Genomic DNA, 19,759 nt, shown 5'->3' with positions numbered 1-19,759 from the left:
CTCTGTTTCCCATATATGTACATAAACGCACATCCTTTTATAACACATTCTCGATGGCAATATTGAAAACAGGAGAATAAATTTACACCATTCACCTACAGATCTATGTACATTTACACTCATATACATATATAATATATATATATATGTACGTCGATATCTTATATACAAAATATTTACATATATGCAAATGTAGGCAAAATGTCACGCACTGCATACTGAATACAGAATATCGAATATGTGTATGTATATACATATGTGTGTGCTGTGTGCTGTGGCTGGTCAAGCGAAAGCCGTGTGAAATTACAGTTTGAACAGCACTGAGCCATGCACTGGGCACTGCACTCGGACCAAGGAAAAAAAAAAAGAAAGGAAAACGCTGGGCCTGTGGGTAGCTTGAAACATTCTATTGTCCTGTTGGCTTGACCGACGCGTTTTTATCTCTTCCGCTTCTCTTTTTGTGGCACACGTTTTTTTATGGCTGCCTCTAAAATTGAGCGCGTTTTTCTGGCGTCAATTTCTGCTGGGAGGGGAGCGCCTTTGGCAAACAAATTGTGGAAGACTCCTCCCGTCTATTAACCATGGGCTACATGTGTACGTGCCACGCCCACAGGCCGCACACAAAGCGCTGCAAGTGAAGTTGACTGATGGTCAAGTGACCAAGCTGACATGAAAAGTACAGGCCAAAGGCCACAGGGCAGTTGGCAACGGACCACGGACAATGGGCAACGGGCGCAAGGGGCAAGGGTCAAGGGGGCTAGGTGGTGGCGGAATTCTATGCCCACATTTGCGTAACTGAAGAACGTAAAAGTCTACGAAAATTGCAGAGCAGTTTGTTGGCCAGCTTCCGATGAATAATGGCGAGCAGGAAGCAAAAGTGCCCAAGTCTAGGATGACTGACTAGAAGATACCCTCATAGTGATTATATGTAAGCCTATCAAACAGTTGTCCATGTTCAACGGACCATTACATTCCGATAATAATCATTTGATTTGGTTCAAGTAAATTTGCTGATATTACTATTTAAATTCAATATCGTTATGCGACCATTTAGCATTGAGCTAATACGGCGTATTCTGCTCGTCGCAGTGGGATGCAGGGTTGCCAGATGGATCCAGGGGATATGGACCGCCCTGTAAGTGCAAAATGTGGAGACCCCATCTCTAAAGTACGAGACAGAATGACAACTAATTTGTTTTGATCGATAATCGAGCAAAAGCTATCGATTTTTTGAAACAAACTTGATCCGTGCGTGCTATATAGCGACTACGGCACATACATATGGACAGACAGACGGACAGGTCTCAATCGATTCAGCTCGTCATTCTGATCAAAAATATACATATATGCATTATGGGATCTGCCACGCCTTCTTCTACCACTTACACACACTCTCACAAAAGCAGTATACCCCAAAATGCATTTTTAATGGGTATAAAATACGCTTGCAGGCAATGCAAGGCGAATAGCTTTACTTTGTCTCCTCTACTAAAACAGATTTGAGTTTGGCTAAGCAAAAATTACAAGTCTAGGAAGTTTATGCTTGATATAAAAGTCTTAAGTGAATAAGTTTATGGTATAACCAAAAGCCTCGACTGGGCCAATGCATTTGACTTGGCTTCAAAGTGCACAAACTTGTTGTTAAAGTTATACTAAAGATACCAGCACAAAATGTTGCAAGCGAATCAGAGATGAAACCAACTTGAAAGCACTTTATCGAAACGGGCAGATTGAGAGAGGGATAAGAGAGAGAGAGAGAGAGAAAAAAACTGATTTGCATGTCTATAAAATGAACTTGGTTTATTTTAGGCAGCGCTGTTTCCAATTATCTCGTGCTGCCGCCAGAGCTGTTGGCTGTACAGGGGAATATTGATCTGGTGGCTGGGCTGCGCCTTTTCCCAGTCGTCCGGCTGCAGGCCGTGCACATAGATGGCGCCGATGTATGCCTCGGAAGTGGACTGGTCCGGTCGACGGCCCAGCACGCCGATGTCCTGCAGCTGCACGGGTCCATCGAATTTGGCTAGATAGTAGCGCACACGCCAGTTCTCGCCCAGGGCGCCGCGCTCCAGGGGCAGCTGCTCGTGCAGGAGGCTGGCCGGCAGCGCGCCACCTACCGGCGAAATGTAGCAGGTATCCTGCGTGATAACGTTCTCCCCGTAGTCGCCGCAGAAGATGTACGCGTCCTGCGTGGGCTGCTGGGGCGGGCAGAGCCGCAGCACCACGTCCAGCGCGTGCCTCTGGTCCGGGGCGCTTATCTTGTAGGCGTAGCCCAGCAGCAGGATGCCCTGGGGCAGCTGGAACTCGGTGAGGAACAGCCGGAAGGCGCGCACATAGTTCACGATTCGCAGCGCGCAGCCACCGGCGTAGGCGGTGTCAAAGCTGTGCTCCGCATTCCCGCCCAGCGGCACCGACGGCTGCAGCTCCTGGCGCGCCAAATTGAAGAACGGCTGGCCGGTGCGTTGGCGGGCGCCGCACTCGAAGCTGTTGCGGCCCGAGCCCACGCAGAAGTTCGTGTAGAAGGGCAGCCGGCGATAGGGATGAGTGGCCAGGCTGGGCCACAGCCGGGCCCACCAGTACTCGTTCCTGAGCAGGAAGGCGGCGTTCACCGACTCGTCGCCGCTGCTGTCGCGTATGTTGTAGTTGAACTGCTGCAGGGTCTCGAAGCACCAGGCGGGCGCGAAGATGCCCGCGGAGAAGCCGCGCGCCGCAATCCTGGCCAAGGTCTGGGCGCTGCGGAAACGCCCCAGCTGGCCGCGCCCAAACACGTCCAGGCCCATGAACAGGCGGTGCGGCGGCGCCCCCTCGCGTTGAATGGTCGCCTCGCTGTTGGCCAGGCTGCGATCGTCCCACGAGTAGTTGACCAGGGTGCCGTGGCTGGCCCGGAAGAACCGCACGTTGCGCTCGTTCAGCTCGTTCTGCCACTGCAGGTTGCCGCTGCTGACGACGCTGTCGTACCAGAAGACGCGTCCGCTCGGCACCTGCGCCTCGGTCAGGCGGCGCAGCTCCTCCACAAACAGGCTGCAAAGTTGAGTTGGGCGTGGGGTGAGCAATGACTGAGGTACTCTGGTTTCAGTAGATGTTACTCACTAGAGATTGGGCATTGCCTTGGGGAGCACCTGGCACTCGACATTCACCAGCCAGCCTTCGAAGCCGAAGTGGAGGCAGAGACGCGTCATGGCAGTGACCGCGCGGTGGACGCTCTCGGCGCTGGCGAGGACTTCGTGGAGCAGCTTACTGCCGGTGCTGCCCTCGACTATGTAGGTGCCCAGGACGGGGACGCCGTGGCGATGGGCGGCGTTCAGCCAGCCGCTCGGCGGAATGGTCACGTAGTTGTGACTGAAGTAGCAGAAGTAGTCGACGGCGGACCAGTGCAAGAAGCGGTAATCGTCGTACTTCTGCGAGCTGTGGTAGTGCCTGCAAGGGAAAGCCGGTGTCTTAATTGTCGTCACATGTGTATATCGAATGCTGGCGCACACTTACCGATCCGTCAAGTAGTTGCCCATCATGTCGTGGCAGACGAGCAACTCGCGCCGCGCGCTTCTGCGCCGATGGTTGCTCAGCAAGTCCGACTGCCTGTCCAGGTAGACGGCCTCCCCGCGCACCTGTACATCCAGCGGCCGCACATAGAGCTTCCAGTCGATGTCGCGACTGCGCACCTGAAACTCCAGCAGCTGTGTGTTGTCCAAGATCGGCTCCGCCTCCAGCTGGGCTGCAATGGCGCTTGTTAAAGTGGCTTGCATGTGGCCAGCGAATATGGGAATGCACGAGTACGCGAATGTGCCTAGTGCCGCTGCAGCGACAGCTGTTGCCAGCTAAATGACTCCAGCGCCGGCAGCCGCGGCTGCATTTATCGGAGCCCGCATGGCCTTGCGCTATTATCGCAAACTTAGAAAACTGCGCTGCATCCGCCTTCGATGCAAACTTTCAAGGCGAACAATAAGCGATTAGCTCGCTCAATATCAAACTTCCAAGTAGAGGCAAATCTCCCTCTGCCCCAACTGCGAAAATGGAGATTGGAATGAAGCTACTGCGAACTATTATGAGCATAGTATTTATAATATCTCAACAACTTTCGGTGCTCTATATTTTTATTATTTATAGAGATAGACGGATCTCCATAAACTTGGAGCATACGCGTGAGTGAAAGGGAAATTAATTTATATAATTTACACAGATCTACTTAGATGAACCGTAAGAGGGGGAGAAGGAGACAAACATCTACTAATACTTTCACCAGCCGAGAGAGCTACATAGATTATCCGTAAGATAGAGAAAGAGATGGAAATCTATATATGTACTTAGATTATCCGAAACAAAGATCTACATTGAAAATATCCAGCTTAGTGAGAGATTTACTTGAATCATCTAAAAGAGAAGGAGAAACAGACAAAAATCTACTAAGAGTTGCATCATCCAAGAGCTGGAAAAAGTGAATTTTACATATGGATTATTCAAGAGAAAATGAAACAGATATTCGGAGAATACATACACTGTCAGAAAGAGAGAGAGAGAGAGAGAGAGAGAGAGAGAGAGAGAGAGAGAGAGAGAGAGAGAGAGAGAGAGGAGTCTATATACTTGGATTACCCGAAGGAAAGCGGTCTATATTGACTTGGACAATCCCAGAGAGCGAGTGATCTAAATATACGTATAATACGTTAATATACGATAAATCCGAGAAACAGAGGGCGAGAGAGAGAGAGAAAGATAGAGAGACTTACATATACTAAACTGTTTTATGCATATATAATGCTTTAAGTTTCTATTGCTAGATCGTTCTATATAGCTATAAAGCTATCGCTGAATGACTCTCATTTTACTTGCTTGATGGAGATCGCGCCTTGAGATTCGCTTGTACGACCACTTGAACCGCTTGGCTTCGGGCTTGACGCAACTTTAATGCGACGCCAATGCAAGGCAATCTTAAAGGCAAAAACTGCAAAGTAAAATTCAATCTAGATTATGTGAATAATTCATGCGGTCAGCCCGAGCACCCAGACCACCCAACACCCATTGCAGCATTTCAATTGCAGTTCCTAATGTGCAGCAACAGTGCCTGCAAATGCAATGGTAGCATCAGCAACAGCGTCAGCAACATCCGCAATGTCCTGCAACGACGACTGTTGTGGTAAAAGTTTGCGCCGTCAAAACGTCAATAGGGCAGAGGTGGTGAGGGCTAGGGGCTAGAGGGTTGCGGGCTGAGCCTAGGGGCCGGTGGCTGGAGCAGTTTTGTGCAATTTGTGCGCTTACGGAAGCCAACGAGGCGTTTGAGCGGAACTTTAATCTATCATTGCTGCAAGGATATGGATTTTACACTCGCACACCGCCCCGAATACCAATGAGAGTTCAGCGAGGCCAAGCGAATATTCATATCTCCTCTATTTGTGTGCGCTATTCAGAGCTTGAATGCACGTTGATTGGACCAACCCCAGAGGCAGGCAAGGCCCATAGAATGCTGGATTCAGATGTATGTATATTGATAGATCTATACACAAACAGTTCTGGTCATAAAGTTAGCAGCGATATACTATACGAAGCCTAAGGTAAAAGAAAAGGGTAAATTTGATATTGAATGGGAGATGTTACTGGATGCACAGCTGCAATTTGATGCCACAGACCACAGAAAACATATTATGTTTATTGCTAACTGCTGTTGTCCAACATTTACTGCTAAGTGCATTATTATTTTGATGACCACACCAGTGTCTTTACAGATATAAAAATAAGTGATAGAACTTCAATTAAAATTGACAACGTATCACATCAACTTTTATCGAAACTATTAAAAAATATTATTATATTTGATCATATAACTTATCAAAGTGGCTAGACAGCGTCATTAATCATCTCAATTTTAAGTACATGGATTATAAGATATGATTGTAGTTGTTATGGGAGGAAATGGACACAGTATTAATTATATATTTACACTCATTCCCGAAAATGTTAGGAGTATATTAGTTTTGTACAATGTCTGTCTCTACAGAGCTGAAATATGAAATGCATACGCGGGTTGACTGACCAAAATCACAAAGAGCTAACAGCAAGTTCACCTGGCCCAATCTCCGTTTAATTTTATCAAATAGTTTTTTCTTTTTATTTCTGGAGGAAGTATTTAGTAACTACTCAATTTTAAGGGTTCGATGTACTTGTGTACATCATTTGACAAAGGAACGGTAAGGGCATATTTTACTCCTATTCGCCAATTTATAATTTATGGCGATACCAAGGGATATATGAATTAAATATCAACTACCCAACGCTACAGAGCTTGCAACAGAAATCCAATTACCCGTAGTTCCCTGGTGAACGCAATTTGATGAGTTCACTAAAGTGACTAAGCGAGCATTAGTTGACTAACCGTGAACAGTTTAACTCACTCTCTCTTTCTCTGTCTCTCTTTAAGGGTCGTGTAAACAAATGTATGTACGAACAGTGCAGCTTCAATAAAAAAAAAACGTTCGCCCATTCCAACTTGATCTAAGTTATGGGGCATCAGAAAAATTGGAAGTATATTTAATCTCCACATATCATCATGTAATATGATACATGTATGTACATAAATGCCATGAATTCAACATATACACTTGGTTCCCGTACAAGGAAACATATGTATAACATATTTGTTGTTTCTTAGTATCGATCAACATGATTATTTTGAGCTTGATTTTAAAACGTGTTTGGGCATCTCTCTGTGCACATTAAGCCCAAAGCACACTATCAGGAAAATGTGCATGTGTCAGCGCTAGGCAGGCTCTACTGTACGTGTTGTTTGACAGCAACTCAATAGATAACGCTGTTTTAGCAAACACAGCCTACTAGGTAAATTCCCGCTGTTATCTTTGTCAAATTTCCCGAACATGTCACGAATCGTTCGTCATACTGAGTAAACACTGTGGTCAGCACAGCAGTAAAGCTGATCCGGATGACCATTGGATGGAGCTACACAGATGCGGCAGAGAGCGCGCAGTTTGTCTGTACAATTTTCAGATTTTGCGGCAATGCATTCAAAATCGGTGCCAAAATACTTACGGCAGCCCCAGGGGCACATTTTTTTAGCGGTGCATGAACTCAGCTGTTGGCCGGCCCGCGCATCTGCAGCGGCTGCCGCTGTTGCTTCCTCTCCGACGGCCGCGAGGCACGGCGCCTCGGGCAGCGGCAAGTCGACGTTTTGTTCCGCCATTTGCGCGACGGCTTGATCCGAAATGTTGGCCAAAACTCAGCGACACCGCAAAAGACAAGAGAAAGACAGAAAGAAAAAAAGTCGAAATCAAAACAATTTTGGTGACACACGCAAACAGCTGTTCGGCAAGTGTTGGTAAACGTGCAGCAGCTGGCAGTGCTGCCGGCTGTGTGTTTGAATTTGAAATCGAAATTGAAATTGAAATTGTTTTTGCTGTTTATTTATTAATATAAGATGGTTTTATGTATAAGCATATTATTTATTATGTAATATTTCTCTGCTCCTTGCAGCTAAAAGCAAACCGAATACAATTTGCCAGCATCTCGTCAAGGCCGCGCTGCAGTTGGATATAAATTGTAATTAGAGAAGTGACCGAAAAGTTTTCTGGCATAGCTGCCAAGTGGAAAATAAAAGCGAAGCGGGACTCACCCGCTCACCATTTATTGCGCTCGGGTATACGTTTTTTTCGATTCGTTTTGTTTTTGTTTTGGCAACTAGTAGACGCATCAACGGAGCGAAATGCCAGCGGGACGCGTGGCTGGCAAGGCCGGTTACTCCAATCACTATTATAACGGTACGTATACGGCGGACAGCCCTGCCCGAATGGGAACTGGTAATAAATGGCATTTAAAATGCATTCAATTGAAATGCGCAGTGAGCATGCTCGATGAAATGTGATTAATCCTGATTTCCTGTAGCAGAATTCAATTGAACTACGAAATGCTTATCAATAAATCCCTCTCTCTTTCTGTTTTTCTTTCTCGGTCTCTGTCTCTTTGTTTTCCTCCCTGGTCAACCATAGGGCGCTCGTATGTGGGCATTAACGAGGAAATAATGTGGGTCAGCATTGGCATGGGCGTGACCATTGCCCTACTCATTACAATCGCCCTGTGCTACATCGCGAGGGAGAAGTGCCAGAAACGTCAGCGCGAATATTACGTGACGGCATAGTTAATGTATGCAGCTAGCCACAAATGCATTCTCCAGATGGACGTGGATGTGGACGTAGGTAGGGAGCGCCGCTTGTCAATTACAGCAGCCATGACAGCAACGTCCCAAGCAGAAGCGCAGCACGAGCCCAAGCCCAAGCCCGATCTTGACCCCGATCCCGAAGCAAACCCGAAGCCGGAACAGGAGCACGCACAGGAGCAGGAGCAGGAGAGGGAGCGGGAGCCGGAGCCAGCTGTTACCATCATGAACTGGACTGTTGTTGACATTTGCGGCGCTCGCAGTTGGGGCTAAGCCAACGGGAAACATAACCCACCATTCAAAGCAAACACCCACAAGAGCACATAAACACACACAAACACACGAAAATATATATGCATGGCACAGACGGCTGTCATAGGCAGCCCCTTACATGTGTTTATTTGAAATTTTTTTTGTAGTCAAAGAAGTTGTTGTAAAATCTCTAAGAATGAAAACTGTATTACTTACTATAGTCAAATTGTCATTAAATTTGCCAAGATATAATATATATATATATATTAAAAAACAAAGGCAGTCGCAGTGTTTTATTTTGCTGTTTTGAATTGCGCGCGCATCTTACAAACTTTGCAGCACTGGCGCTCTGTTTACGCGCACTAACCAGCGCTGCCACTTGACAACACTAATTTTGCAACTCTGTTAATCGACTGCTTGTGTGAACTGCTTGACTGCTGGGCAATCAGCTGTCATACAGAGCGCGCACGTTTTTCGTTCAACAAATCGTGTTTGACAAACAAATGCATAAAAATGGATGAAAATATAACATTGAACGTATGCAGTAGGCCAGTGCCAAAAGCGAAACAGGTGAGTGATTCATTTATCATACAAATCAGGCTCTTTTCAGTTTCAATTTACTGTTTGCCAGGCGCTGCAACCGTCAAAGCCACAGAAGAAGCAAAAACGTGCTGGTGCCTCGTCGGGATTCGACTTTCAATTCAATGTGGACAAGCCCAAAGTCAAGGCGCTCGTGGTGCGGCGTCGTGCGCCAGTTACCAAAAAGCAGCCAACTGCTGCCGCAGCCAGCGTCACCACCAGCGCCACAGCCACCGGCACCAACACACCCACAGCCAAGGCCAACGGCTTAGTTCTAGGCGCTGACAAGCCCCAGGAGGATGCCGTCAAGAAACAGCCGAAAGAGACGAATGAACAAGTTGATATAATGTTAAATGTGCACACAGCACCTGTCACTAGCAGCATCAAGGAGAAAGAGGCGAAGAAGGCCCATAAGGAGCCGCGTCCAGCGTCCAGAGAGCCGATCTTCAATGCCAGACAAGGCGCTGCCATAGACAAGCAGCTACTGAGGACGGCTCTGAAGGGCAAGCAGCGCAAGGAGAATCCCAACAAGCAGCCACGAGCTGGCGACCTGTTCAAGGCGCAGCTGGACGAGGAGCGCAGGTTGAAGCGCGCCGCAGAGGAGCAGTCCAAGGCGGTTGAAGACGCAGCAGAGAAGCCAGCGGCGCCACCTACACAGACGACCAACAAGTTCCGCACCAAGAAGATTGGCCTCTTCGACCAGAGCGATGTGGCGGCGCTCAAGCAGCTGGGTCAGCGCGCCGTCAAGCCCGTTCGGGAGACCATTTTTAGCGGCACCAAGGTGGAGAGCTTGGGCCTGCATCCGCACGCAGTGAAGAACCTTTCGGACCTGCTCAGCATCAGCCAGCTGACGACAGTGCAGCAGAAGACCATTCCCCATGTGCTGGCCGGCAAGGATGTGCTGGTGCGCTCGCAGACTGGCTCGGGCAAGACGCTGGCCTATGCGCTGCCCCTGGTGGAGCGGCTGCAATCGCAGCTGCCTCGCATTAAACGCACCGACGGCGTCGTGGCGTTGGTCATTGTGCCCACGCGCGAGCTAGCGCTGCAGACGTACGAGCTGTTCCAGAAGCTGGTCAAGCCATTCACCTGGATCGTGCCCGGCGCCCTGCTGGGCGGCGAGAGTCGCAAGAGTGAGAAGGCGCGGCTGCGCAAGGGCATCAATGTGCTGCTGGGCACCCCGGGTCGGCTGGTGGACCATCTGCTGCACACGGCCTCCTTCAAGCTGTCCAAGCTGCAGTTCCTCGTGCTGGACGAGGCCGACCGCCTACTCGAGCTGGGCTACGAGCGCGATGTGAAGCAGCTCGTGGAGGCCATCGACAAGCATCGCGCCGAGGAGCCACAGGAGCCGCCAGTGGCTCTGCAGCGTCTGCTACTCAGCGCCACGCTGACTGCCCAGGTGCAGCAGCTGGCTGGCCTAACGCTCAAGGATCCGCTATACATCGACAACAGCGACGAGGCAGCCGATGCTGCCCTCAAGGGTGCCAATGGCTACGACAAGGACACCATTGAAGCACAGCAGGAGGACGGCCTCGGCGAGTACATGGAAGATGTGACGGGCGTGCTCAGCATACCGGAGAACCTGCAGCTCAGCTATGTGGTGGTGCCGCCCAAGCTGCGCCTGGTCACCATCTCGGCGCTGTTGGCCAAGGAGCTCGCCGCCAGTCCGAAGCAGTTCAAGGCCATTGTCTTCATGAGCACCACGGAAATGGTGAACTTCCACCACGACGTGCTCAACGAGGCGCTCACGCGTCGCGTCCTCGACGAGGACGACGAGCAACAGGCCAAGGAGGAGTCGGACGAGGACGACGAAGACGAAACGCCTCTGCTCCAGGGACTCCGCTTCTTCAAGTAATGCCAGTCGGTGCTTTCAATGAATCTCCATATGACTTCCGTCCTCTTCCTTTCCAGACTCAATGGCTCCATGACGCAAACGGAGCGCCAGGGCGTCTTCCGTGGCTTCCGCGACTGCGCCAGCTGCGTCCTGCTGGCCACCGACGTTGTTGGCCGCGGCATCGATGTGCCCGACATCAAGCTGGTGGTGCAGTACACGCCGCCGCAGACCACGGCGGACTTTGTGCATCGCGTGGGTCGCACGGCGCGGGCAGGACGTCGGGGACGCGCCGTCCTATTCCTGGCGCCCAGCGAGGCGCAGTACGTGCGGCACCTGGAGAACAAGCGCATCCGCATCCAGCAGGGCGACATGTACAGCTATTTGCAGGCACTGTTGCCGCGCGACCCGGAGGCGCGCACTGTCCAGGAGGCGGCGTCCAATTTGCAGCACAAGTTTCAGTCGCTGCTCGAGGAGGATCGCGAGCTGCACGACAAGTCCTGCAAGGGTGAGTTCGACCGTTCCTTCAGTTGCCATGGCTAGCACATACCCCACTCTGGGCTTCACCTCCGCCCCCTCCTCGCTGACCACTTAAATGCAACTAGCAATTTAATCCTTTCACCAAAGGATATTAACTTTGTAATTATGATTTCTTTTTTCCCAACACAAATTTCGCCGCACTTCGGAGGGCTCGAAAAACAAAAAGTAAAAAAAGGAATGAAGGGAAAACAAACACAGAGATAGAGTGGGAAAGAGAGACATTCCACTCACAGCTATCCGCTGGCGTTTTCCAATTATAAGTTGGACGTTCGCGCCACGCCCCTGCGGCCAGCCGCCCACTTGTACGCTGGCAACGCGCGTAAAAAACGCTAAAAATTATTTCATATTTGAAGTTAATTTCGATTGCGTGTCGAAGCCAGCCCAGCCCCGCCCCGCCCAGCCGCCTCTACACTCAGTCCGTGTGCGTGTGTGTGTGTGTGTGCAGTGACAGTGACCAGTTCCTGTCGTCGCACCGTTATCCGTTGTCCTTTTTAGCCTCGCATACCCTGGCCTATCCAGGGCATTCCCACTGGGCGACCAGTCTCTGCACTAGCCCCTGGGCAGGGTATTGTCGCATTCGGCGTTGGCCCTGTTCGATATCTTGTTTTCTCGTTGTCCTGTTAATGTCCTGTTGAAATTGTAATTGCAGCGCGGTAAAGGAAAAAGTTAATTAGATGTTACTAAGGCTGCCGCGACGCGCCCCCAAATAATAAAAAAAAAGAAGGGACATCGGACGGGATAGCTGTATAGGGGTTGACATTATGCCAGTGGTCGGGGGGGTCAGATTATGATTGAAACATAAAAATCAGAAGAGCTCTCCTGCCGCTCCCACACCCTCTCGTACAATTTGGATGCAGAAATGAATCACGAGTGAAAAACAAAAATAACTGAAGAGCAACAAGAAACGGAAATTGGGCGAGATATGCGAATGCAAAACAATAAGCCAAAGTAAGAGATGCTGAAGTAGTTGATGACGATGACGATGACGATGATGATGTCGTTGTTGATTGGAAAGGGACAACAGCAAGCAGAGGAAGAGAAACTGGCAGCCAAAATGGCAACTCAAATTGCACTTAAGCGTCGAGTCAAGCGTCAAGGCAGGAAGCCGCTTGGCAAAACTTGAGAGGAACTCGCCCAAAGGAGCACGAATGCTGGCTAGACTGCCACAGTGATGCAGAAAGTGAGTGAGGGCGAGAGAGACAGAGATAGTGAGAGAGGGCACGAGAGCTGCAGTTGCTGAGCTGCGTCCAATCAAAAAGCCATTAAAAAGTATTACGCTTGAACAAAACTGTACAAAGCAGCAGATAAAAGCATTTAGAAGCACAACAGAGAAAAGAGAGCAACACAGCATGCAAGTCAGAGTCAGAGTCAGCGTCATAGTCAGTGGCAGAGAGGAGGACAAAGCCAAAGACAAGGACAGAGAGTTAGAATTTATACACATACATCCCCTGCACATATACATATGCATATATATCTATGTGAGGGGCGACAGGACGCTCAGCTCGAGCTGCATGCGCGAGTAATTAAAACTATTCGCATCAAGGAAACTCACTTCTTGCTCAAGTCTCTTCGAGCAGGTGGAGCGAATGCTAATTTTGAAATATATGTAAAGCAGATAAATGTAATAGCTTACAGTACCCAGAACCTAATTATATGTCGATTAGAATTCTTTTGCTGTTCGATGCAATGAAATGCTTTTAATGTAATCTTCTACAGTCTTAATCCATTATTTGTTGCAAAAAACAAGGAATATTATAGTTTGTACATACATCTAAAGTCAAAATTATGTCTATATAGTATAATATATATATATATATATATATATATATATATATATATATATATATATATATATAATAATAATAATATATATATATAAACAAGGCATATATAACCATATTTTAATCAAGTCTATCATGATTCTTTAGACTCCTATAAAACCTTAACTGCTCTTGTTGAAAGATTCTCTCTCAAAAAAGCACTTAACTTTTCGATTTTCTCATCTAGGGAAAATCAATATTTTCTTTTAACATAAAAGTAAAATCAGAGCCATTTATCAATTATAATTTGAAATCGAAGCATTTCTATACACATTTTTATACTTATTCACGAAAGAAAATTAGTATATTGGTTTGGTGCAATTGCCGTCTGTCCGTATGACAGGAGGCGTGGCAAATCGGAAAATGCATTTGCATGAAATTCGGAATGTAGATCCGCGTTGAACACCCAAGATCACGAGCTAAGGTAGATATATCTAACACAACTGTATCTCCAAGAGTTATACAGCTGAAATTTTGCACGTAAGCTAATGTTATGCTCTATAAAGATTAGGGGCGTGGCAAATCGGACTGAAGATGTAGTGCTATTTCAAATTTTGCTATATTTTGAACACTATTGATGCTATAGCCCTCAAATTTGGTATATATACTCGGACTTTCCTCCCAAGGCGAATAAGCTTTGGAGGATATACATACACTCATGATGAAAATAATAGGTACACCAAATTTTTTTTAGAGATTCTGTTATAACTAATTAATTTTTTATATTTTTGAAAAAAAATTTGATGGTAACTTTAAGGAAACCATCTGGCAATATGATGCATGCCAAAAAATTTTTTGTATTTTTGTAAAGGAAAAAAATTGGATCCTCGCTAAACAAAAAAAATAGTGAAGCATGGCGGTGGAAACATTATGGTGTGGAGATGCTTCTTTTGGTATGGAGTATATCCGATTTTTCTAATATCTGGCATTATGAGAACAGCTGACTACAGGGATATTATCGCAAATATAAAAATAACATATGCTGAGAAAAACATGCCCCTGCGGTGGGATTTTCAACACGATAATGGCCCGAAACACCCGTCTAAAAAGAGTAAAAACTTGGTTTTATGTTAATAAAGTGGAAACTCTCGCTTGATCCAGTCATTCTCTTGATCTGAATCGAATCGAAAACTCGTGGAGTGAATTGAAAAAGCAAATGGTAAAGAAAAAATGTGATAACAAACGCCAGTTATAGGATTGCATCCAAGAAACTTGGAGAGAGATTCCGATTGGGACCTGCCAAACTTGAATTAGGAGTATGTTCAAGCGGATAGAAATATTTATTAAAAATCAAAAAGGATATATAGGATATTAATCCAACAATATAATAGCAAAAGATTTTTAATGATTTGAAGATCAAAAATTTAAATACAACTTTTCAAAGTAAAGTGTACCTATTATTTCAGTCAATCACAAAAGCTGCACTTTTGATTTTTTGTTTGTAACTTTTGAAAAAATTAATTTTTTTTTTCCAAATTTACTTATTTTCTTTTATAAATACCTAAAACAGAAACGTGCATTAAAATTTTAATGTTTAGGTCAGTAGAAAAAATGTTTTGCTAAACTAAACTCAATTTTAAGAAGTGTACATATTATTTTCATCATGAGTGTACATATGTATATCCTCCCATTGAGGCGTGGCAAACGGCTAAAGTTTATATCTCCTAAAATATATTAGCTAGAAGCTTCTAATTTGGATAGTTAATTTAGTAGTAAGCTCCTCTATCGATGGCCCAAAAATTAATTTTACGCGTCTTGATGGGCGTGGCTTATCGAAAAATACTCTGTATTTTCACATATTTTGAGCTTTTTCTAAACACAGACCAAAATGAGGTGTCTACGCTCAGTAGGGTCGTGGCAAATCGAGAAAAGCTGAATTTTCTACAGTATTAGAGCTAAACATAGCTACTAAATTCCTGACGTTACAAAATGAAAATTATATAGTCAATATGTGTAAAGCTAAGAACATATGAAACACATACTCATTGGAATATGTACTCACAATGAAAACAATATACATATAATTTATATTAGTTATAACTACGCTCATTCGAAGCATTTACAGAATCTTCTACAGGTTTTTTTTTTATAAACCTTATCCTAGTAAATCGTCTTGATTCAGAAACTTGAGTTCTAGATATTATAATAAGTTGTTTAACTTGAAATAAGTGAAGAGCATCTTGAGCACAAGTGGAGAGTTAACTAATATGGCAAGTCTTAGTCATTGATAATCTACTTGAATGCCTTACTTTATTGAAAATTTGTGTACAAATATTTTCCTAAAAGTTGTGTAACTATGGCTAGACAAACGTGGAACAAATTTAAAAAAACTTTAGGATTTCATTTAATGACAACAGCGAAAATTCCCCACTGGGAAGACAAGTGGTTATGGCTTTCGTTCTCTCTCGTTGCTTTCGTTGCTCTCTCGTATCTGATTAAATGATCTTCAATTCTGTTTTAGTAACTACTTGTATATTGAAGTTAACTGGATAAGATTTCTATATGACGGCTTTTACATGTGATAGAGACCATGTATAGCTTATATATACCCTACATATTGTGTCTTAATAACATCTCTATCAGCTCGATTGGTCCGATGAGTTCCATAAGAACACAATTATTCACAATGGAGATATTTACTTACACTGGGAAAATCAGCGTAAAATCTTAGCAATCAGTGTCGTATGGCTATCAGGACTGGCATCGCCCTCTCACCCTAGCCAGCCCTGCTCATGCTGTACCACATGATTAACTACTTAGTGGCCGGAGTGGACAATAAGTGGAAAACCGCAGGCCGCAAAAACCGAAAAGCCGAAAACTGAGCCTAAGCCAAAAACCCGAAAGACCCAGTTGGGGGAGGGAAGAAACAAACAATCACAACAATTTGCCACGCCTACACAAGTAGAGGAAGAAGCAGCAGAGAAACCGCATAAGCACGCGCGCTTCAAAAAAATATCCGTTCGCATTTGACGCTGAGCCAACGGCGGTCGCATTAGCCGAGCAACACCCCCAACAACAACCCCAACCCCGACCCCCACGCAGTCCCGGGCTAAACAATGGAAATCGGGCTTGCCGAGGCGCAAGGGAAGAATGGATTTAAAGCTGGGGAGGAAGCTTCATAAAAAGCCATTTTGTGCGGTTTGTTCGATGGGCTGGGGAAGGGAGAATGGGAGAGGGTGGGGTGGGAGCTGGGGTATGTAGTTCTCTTTGCACCCTGCCATTGACACTGCTCGAATGACATTTATTTTATTCGCAACTTCCGGCTTGCAGACGTCGGCAAACATCCGGGCTCGTCATACTTTTTGTGTGCCTAATGTCTGCCACTTGACTGCCGGCGCGTATTCGGCAATTAAGCAGCCCCAAAGACAAGGGCTTGACTTTGAGACCGACTCCCGAGCAGCCAGGGGACTAGCGCACAAAGAAGCCAACCAGTTCCCAAACGCTCGAACGGAACGGAACGAAACGAAACGGAAGACTGAACGGGAGAGCGGGTGGCTGGAACGGCTGCTGCTCCGAGTTAATTGCCAGGGCAGAGCAGCGTCTTTGTCTCTATTGATGCACTTCATGTTAGCTCTCCTTCCCTCGTACTCTCTCTCTCTCTCTCTCTCTATCTCCCTCTCTATCTCATTGTGTCTCTCTTGTTGGGCTGCTTTGATGAATTGTGCGGTTAACGATCCCAATTTGATGAGTAGTCCTTTTGATGGTTTAAGTAAGTGGACGTGAACTGCTATCGCTAGTGGTTCAACATGTTGTATTATGTAAACACACAGGCGCCTTAGGAGCTGCAGTTGGAAATCTCAATATCTTTGCAATGATTATTTCCTCAATTTAGGAATATATTCTTAAGAGAAACTTTTACAAGTTAAATTAAATACAAGTTTGAAAGGAAATCAATATTTAAATATTGATCATCTTTTGCTTATTCACTGAGAGATTTACTTATAAGGGGTTTTGATGTAATTGTCGAGAGTTCTATTTAAAATCCTATACATAATATAATGAGATAGAATTTTGGTACTCAATAATAATGAGTAAATTTTGCAATCTAGTTCAAAGCTCAGCTCAGCCATTAATGGATTTATAATTACAATTTTATGCAAAGTATTTCTTATTTGTTCAACAAATTATAATTTAATTCTAGTGTATATTTTCTGATCTCAAAACAGGAAAAACCCCTACTTCAGGTATATTTGTGAACTATTTCCAGAGGGAATAGCTCACGCCTTGCTTGATATGAACTGATCGACAGTATAGACATACATATGCATGTATATTACCGCAAGTCCATGCATGAGAACTTGTTTATTCCATGCTCGAGCTGGAAGTTCTGTAAATTGGCTCTGTGGCTGGGTAATTGTTTCGCTTGGTTTAGGTATTCGATTGCGATGCGATTAGATCTGTCAGTGAAGGTGACCCTTCCCGCTGCTCTGCTGTCGTTGCTTTTATTGCTCTGAGATGTCAACCAGCGCAGACAACAACAGCTGTCTCCTTTTTTTTTTAGTTCAGTTCGTGCTCTTTGTTTTTGTTCACTTCCAACGCATTTTTCATTTTACAATTTCACATCGCATTTACATAGCTCTCTCTGTGTGTGTGCGATGCTTATCACATTCGAGGACAATTGCGGCTGCTGCGAGCTGTGCACGTTGTGGTAATTTGATATCATTGTTGTATAATTTGGCATTGCCTGGCATAAGTGCTGCGTAATTAGCAAGGACATGCCCACAACAGAGCCAACCGCACAAAGGGCGGCGACGCGTCGAGTGTGCTGTACGGCGGGATTTGGCACCGAGAAATTCTTTGCTGACATTGCTCATTTGTCATTTTAACAAATTTATTTTGTAATGAATGCCTCACACACACACACACATACACACGGACAGGCAGGCACTTAAGCCAACACATCAATTAATTCTGAAAGCATTAACATGCTCCTCCGACTCCAGCCTCGAACAACGCCAACTGAGCCACATTGTTTCGTTGCAGCCTTCGTCTCCTGGATGAAGTTCTATTCGACATTTCCCAAGGAGCTGAAGCCCATCTTCAACGTGCGCATCGCGCACATGGGCCACTTTGCCAAGAGCTTCGCCCTCAAGGAGGCGCCCAGCAAGTTCGCCGGCCAGCATGCCGCCCCCAAGGCGGCCCCGCCCACCAATCGACTGACCTACACCGAGCGGTATTTATCCCATTCAATTGCATCATTTGATTAGCGAATTAGTGTATCGAAAATCATTGATCCCTTCATCATTTGCAGCGATCCCGAGAAGGTGCAGCAGGCGAAGCGCGAGAAGCGGCGCCTCTACACGACGACGGTCAGCGGGGAGGTGAGGCAGACGCAGCAGCAGCAGCAGCAGCATGGTGCAGCGGACCGCAGGAAGATGGGTGGCAATGGCAAAAGCAGCTTCATGAAGAGCCTCAACAAGTCGCGCGCCCTCACGATATCCGAATTCGACAGCGGCTTGCCCGCCATCGGAGAGCCCAAGCGGCGCAAGCAGGCGTAGTCCAAGGTCTAGGCGAAGGACGGAAGCTGAAGGATGGAACTGGAGCTGCATTGGCTGCTGGAGTGTCGACCAGACGGCCCCCATTTATGCGCGCCATTTTGTTCGGGAGCGCTGTTCAAGCGTTTAATCGAAAAGTAAATTGCCTGCAGTTGAGGCGCGCCGGCGGGACAGCGCCGTCTTATGTAGATAAAAAATTCCGGGCAAGCTAAGGCGCCCAGCCCATAAAAGTTTCATTTTTCTCAACTTTTAAGCCCGGACGTCCTGCGGGAAAAGTTGCTGCTGCTCCGGCATCAGCGGCATCAGCGCTGTTAGCATATTTAAGGCTCATCTTTACAGTTAGTTTTCGCTTGATGTTCGCTCCGTACATATATAGTCTATATATAAATCGTTTTTTTTTTACTTTATGTAATATGTTTTTAAAGGCAAATATTAGAAATCCATTTTCCGCTCACTGCAGACTCGTTCAGTTTTAAAAATGTCAATCTCTGCTGGGCGCAGGAGCGGGGTGGGGGCGGCACGTGTTGGCCGCCTTTTTGTGCAACTGAAGCGCGTAATTTGTTGGACAAGCCATAAATAAATATGAAACATAAACGCATAAAAAATCAAACGATTTGCTATCGCTTTACTTAGTTTGCTTTTGCTGCCGCCTTGTCCCCCTCCGCACCGCCCTATCGAAAGCGTGCGGCAATATTTGCGCAGGACACGTGCCAGGCGGAGGTGGGCCCGGCCGTAGCCGCAGCCGTCGTAGCCGTAGCCGTAGCCGTGGCCATTAATAGCGAGCCGAATGCGGCCCAATTAAAAGGGGCCAGCGATTGATTTTTAATTAGTCGCCTTATTGACGGTTTGTCTGGCTGACAGCCACAGCTCGAAAGTTAAATTGGTCGACCAATCAACCCAGTAGCAGTAGGCCGCCCCTCCACCCTCGTTCCGCCCTTCACATTGTTCTGCTGTCAAGCGGCCACGGATTGCGTCGAGTCCTAATTACGTGCGAGCGTCGGCATATGAAATAATATTTTGATACAGGTGTCCCGGCCACGCAGCCGACAGTTGACTTTGCCGACGCCCGAGTAGAGTGCTACTGGGTATACCCACT

General features: G+C 46.4%; 3 protein-coding genes across 3 annotated transcripts; 2 read left to right on the top strand and 1 right to left on the bottom strand.

Annotated features, from left to right (window-relative positions):
• Positions 1 to 1,770: 1,770 nt before the first annotated feature.
• Positions 1,771 to 7,280, bottom strand: ENGase (cytosolic endo-beta-N-acetylglucosaminidase). The gene is made up of 4 exons (XM_018110113.3): positions 7,030 to 7,280; positions 3,481 to 3,709; positions 3,088 to 3,414; positions 1,771 to 3,018 (listed from the first exon to the last, which is right to left on the bottom strand). The coding sequence occupies exons 1-4, from the start codon at positions 7,178 to 7,180 to the stop codon at positions 1,806 to 1,808; spliced, it is 1,920 nt and encodes a 639-aa protein (XP_017965602.1). The 5' UTR covers positions 7,181 to 7,280; the 3' UTR covers positions 1,771 to 1,805.
• On the top strand, positions 7,189 to 8,581 carry LOC108657490 (uncharacterized). Its single transcript, XM_018110115.3, has 3 exons — positions 7,189 to 7,315; positions 7,471 to 7,754; positions 7,983 to 8,581. Exons 2-3 carry the CDS (start codon positions 7,700 to 7,702, stop codon positions 8,129 to 8,131), a joined length of 204 nt encoding a protein of 67 aa, XP_017965604.1. The 5' UTR covers positions 7,189 to 7,315; positions 7,471 to 7,699; the 3' UTR covers positions 8,132 to 8,581.
• A 237-nt stretch (positions 8,582 to 8,818) lies between these two features.
• Positions 8,819 to 19,273, top strand: LOC108657488 (putative ATP-dependent RNA helicase CG8611). Its single transcript, XM_089263684.1, has 5 exons — positions 8,819 to 8,971; positions 9,033 to 10,828; positions 10,889 to 11,316; positions 18,152 to 18,341; positions 18,420 to 19,273. The coding sequence occupies exons 1-5, from the start codon at positions 8,915 to 8,917 to the stop codon at positions 18,664 to 18,666; spliced, it is 2,718 nt and encodes a 905-aa protein (XP_089119810.1). The 5' UTR covers positions 8,819 to 8,914; the 3' UTR covers positions 18,667 to 19,273.
• Positions 19,274 to 19,759: the final 486 nt, after the last annotated feature.

This window comes from Drosophila navojoa, chromosome X, assembly GCF_054131105.1.
Source record: "Drosophila navojoa isolate 15081-1374.11 chromosome X, UAZ_NAV_1.0, whole genome shotgun sequence".
In the NCBI taxonomy this organism is placed as follows: Eukaryota; Metazoa; Arthropoda; class Insecta; order Diptera; family Drosophilidae; genus Drosophila; species Drosophila navojoa.
Note: the sequence above shows the minus strand (reverse complement) of the source record. Positions and strands in the feature narration are given on the sequence as shown.